Here is a 3715-nt window from a genome sequence, read left to right as displayed (position 1 = left end):
CAAGAGGAGGGATGCCACTCGACTCACTAGTACACCGGTTAGCTCGAATTGGAGAACATATCCGCCTACGAAGGAGAAGAAACCGATTATGGGAGCTTCGGGAAGGATACCAAGGCGGTGACTGACGCCTCTAAAGCCCATAACCATGAGATCAAGTGCTTCAAATGCCAAGGGTTTGGTCACATCGCATCTCAGTGTCCAAATCGACGAACCATGCTCTTACTTGAAAATGGAGAAGTAGTGACGGATGAAGAAGACAGCTATAAAGGAGTACCATCGTTGGGAGAGAAGGATGCCGATTCTAGTGAGGAAATACCAACGAATGAACAACTCGACTTAGTGGTTCAAAAGGTGCTAACTGCTCAAGTAAAGGAAGAAAATGGCCAACAAAGGGAAAACATCTTCTACACACGTTGTCACATAAAAGGCAAGGTGTGTAGTCTTATAATTGATCCCAGGAGTTGTACAAACGTGGCAAGTATGACACTAGTGGAGAAGGCCTCGCTTCCTACAATCAAGCATCCACATCCATATAGGCTCCAATAGTTGAACGACAGTGGAGATGTGCGAGTCACAAAGCAAGTCGAGATCCTATTCCGCATTGGTCGATACGAGGATAAAGTCCTCTATGATGTCGTGCCAATGCAAGCTACTCATGTGCTATTGGGGAGACCATGGCAATATGATGAAAGAACTAGCCACGATGGTTTCACCAATAAGTACACCTTTATGCACGACAACAGGAAAGTCACACTTGTGCCTCTCACTCCTAAACAAGTGCACGAGGACCAAGTCCGGTTGCAACAAGAACACGAGGAGCAAAGGAAATTGAAAGGAGCCGAGAAGAGTGAGGGAAAACTGGCCTTAAATGGTTCGGCCCTTGAGAAGAGAACTGAGAGGAAGCAAAGCATGCTCGCAAAAGCCAGGGATGTAAAGAAAGCTTTACTTTCTTACCAACACTTGCTTATGATAGTATGTAAAGAAGTTATGCTTGCTTCTACCATATAACTACCATCATAACTACCATATAAATTTAACCACTGTATATTTTCATGATACCCCGTGTTATCTCATTGTTGCAGGAATTTGAGGATATGTTTCCTGAGGAGATCCCGGATGGACTACCTCCCATCCGTGGCATTGAGCACCAAATAAACCTCATTCCGGGCTCACCATTGCCCAATAAAGCCCCCTATCGCATGAGTCCCGAGGAAACCAAGGAACTACAAAGGCAAGTGGACGAACTGCTTAAGAAAGGTTGGGTGCATGAAAGCCTAAGTCCCTGTGCCGTCCCCATCATCTTGGCGTCAAAGAAGGATGGAAGCTCACGCATGTGTGTGGATTGCAGAGCCATCAATTCGATAATGGTAAAGTATCGTCATCCTATACCTAGGTTAGATGACATGCTAGATGAACTAAATGGGGCTGTAATTTTCATGAAAATTGATTTTAAAAGTGGGTATCACCAAATCCGAATGAAGGACGGGGACGAATGGAAAACGGCTTTTAAGACTACTTATGGGTTGTATAAATGGCTAGTCATGCCCTTTGGTTTATCTAACGCCCCTAATACATTCATGAGGTTAATGAATCATATTCTACGCCCTTTTCTTGATAAATTTGTGGTAGTCTATTTTGATGATATCTTAGTCTCTAGTCGATATCTTGATGAACACATAGAGCATTTACGTGTTATTTTAAATGCCTTATGCCAAGCAAGTTTGTATGCTAACTTGAAAAAGTGTTCTTTTTGCACTAATCAGTTGGTCTTTCAAGGATATGTTATTAGTGCATAGGGAATACAGGTAGATAAAAGGAAGGTGAAAGCCATCCAAGAATGGCCGACACCAAAGACTGTGAGCGAAGTAAGGAGCTTCCATGGATTAGCTAGTTTTTACCGCAGGTTTGTGCGAGATTTCAGCACCATTGCCGCTCCGTTGACTGCCGTAATCAAGAAGAATGTCGTCTTTCATTGGGGAGCTGACCAAGATAAGGCATTTCAATTACTTAAACACAAACTCACGCACACACCTGTACTTTCTTTGCCTAGTTTTGACAAGATGTTTGAAATCGAATGTGATACTTCAGGTGTTGGCATTGGAGCTGTGTTAATGCAAGAGGGTAGGCCTACTTTAGCGAGAAGCTGAGTGGGGCAGCCTTGAACTACTCCACCTACGATAAGGAGCTATACTCCCTCATTAGGGCTCTCGAAACATGGCAACATTATTTGAGAGCAAGGGAGTTCGTCATTCATACTGATCACGAGTCACTCAAACACTTGAAGTCACAACAAAAGTTGAACAAAAGGCATGCCGATGGATTGCTTTTGTTGAGACTTTCCCATACATGATCAAGTATAAGACAGGTAAAATCAATGTAGTAGCTGATGCCTTGTCACGCAGGTACTCTTTACTTACCTTACTCAACACTAAGCTACTTGGTTTTGAAACCATCAAGGAGTTATATGCAAAAGATCCAGATTTTAGTGAATGCTATGCACAATGCTTACAATCTAGGTTGGATCACTTTTTTATGCATGAAGGTTATTTGTTTCGAGTTGAAAAACTATGCATCCCTCAGTCTATTGTTAGTCCATGAAGCACATTCAGGTAGTCTAATGGGACACTTTGGTGCTGCAAAGACTTTGGTTGTTTTGCAGGAACACTTCTATTGGCCAAAGATGAGAAGAGATGTGGAACGTGTGTGGTTGGTCGATGCATTGTGTGCCACAAAGCTAAGTCTAAGACTCAACCATTCGGTTTGTATACCCCTTTACCTGTGCCTACTACACCTTGGATCGATATTTCTATGAATTTTGTACTTGAGTTGCCTAGGTCTAGGAAAGGACATTATAGCATATTTGTGGTAGTTGACAGATTTCCTAAAATGGCTCATTTCATTGCTTGTCACAAAACGGATGATGCTTCTTACATTGCTGATTTGTTCTTTCGTGGGATAGTTAGGTTACATGGCATGCCTAGAACTATTGTTTCTGACAGGGATGTTAAATTTCTTAGCTATTTCTGGAAGACATTGTGGGGAAAATTGGGCACTAAACTGTTATTCTCGACTTCAAGTCACCCGCAAACGGATAGCCAAACAGAAGTTGTTAATCGCACTTTATCTACATTGTTGCGTGCCATCATTAAAAAGAACATTAAGTCTTGGGAGGAATGTCTTCCTCATGTTGAGTTTGCCTATAACCGAACTGTGCATAGTGCTACACGTTTCTCACCTTTTGAAGTTGTATATGGTTTTAACCCGTTAACTTCTTTGGATTTGTCACCTTTGCCGTTGTCTGAGTGTGTCAATCTGGATGAAAAGAAAAGGGCAGATTTTGTGAAGGCACTACATGAGAAAGTGTGACTCAACATTGAGCAACGCACGAGTCAATATGCGAAGCAAGCAAACAAAGGAAGGCGTCAAATGATCTTTGATTGGTTGCACCTTCGCAAAGAGAGGTTTCCAGTTCAACGACAAAGCAAGCTACTCCCCTGAGGCGACGGTTCCTTCCAAGTTCTTGAGCGTGTGAACAACAATGCTTACAAGTTGGACCTCCCAGGTGAGTATGGAGCTATAAGTGCCACATTTAATGTCACTGACTTTAGTCCCTTTCTCGCAGAATTTGAATCAGATTTGAGGGCAAATCCTTTTCAAGAGGAGAGGAATGATGCGAAGGAGAACATCGAGTAGACCATACAAGTAGAACAAGTGA

General features: G+C 42.6%; 1 protein-coding gene across 1 annotated transcript; it reads left to right on the top strand.

Annotated features, from left to right (window-relative positions):
• The first annotated feature begins 213 nt into the window (after positions 1-213).
• LOC140005570 (uncharacterized) lies at positions 214-3366 on the top strand. Its single transcript, XM_072046580.1, has 5 exons — positions 214-432; positions 547-972; positions 1083-1427; positions 2356-2542; positions 2660-3366. Exons 1-5 carry the CDS (start codon positions 214-216, stop codon positions 3364-3366), a joined length of 1884 nt encoding a protein of 627 aa, XP_071902681.1.
• Positions 3367-3715: the final 349 nt, after the last annotated feature.

The sequence above is a fragment of the Coffea arabica genome, chromosome 4e (assembly GCF_036785885.1).
Source record: "Coffea arabica cultivar ET-39 chromosome 4e, Coffea Arabica ET-39 HiFi, whole genome shotgun sequence".
Lineage (NCBI taxonomy): Eukaryota > Viridiplantae > Streptophyta > Magnoliopsida > Gentianales > Rubiaceae > Coffea > Coffea arabica.
Note: the sequence above shows the minus strand (reverse complement) of the source record. Positions and strands in the feature narration are given on the sequence as shown.

What these genes read in the sequence shown, in the direction of transcription:
- LOC140005570 (XM_072046580.1), top strand. Translation starts at nt 214, where the DNA reads ATGCTCTTACTTGAAAATGGAGAAGTAGTGACGGATGAAGAAGACAGC. An exon ending in TAGATGAACTAAATGGGGCT is followed by an intron (nt 1,428 to 2,355) that starts GTAATTTTCATG and finishes TACATGATCAAG; the next exon opens with TATAAGACAGGTAAAATCAA. An exon ending in TCACTTTTTTATGCATGAAG is followed by an intron (nt 2,543 to 2,659) that starts GTTATTTGTTTC and finishes GTTGTTTTGCAG; the next exon opens with GAACACTTCTATTGGCCAAA.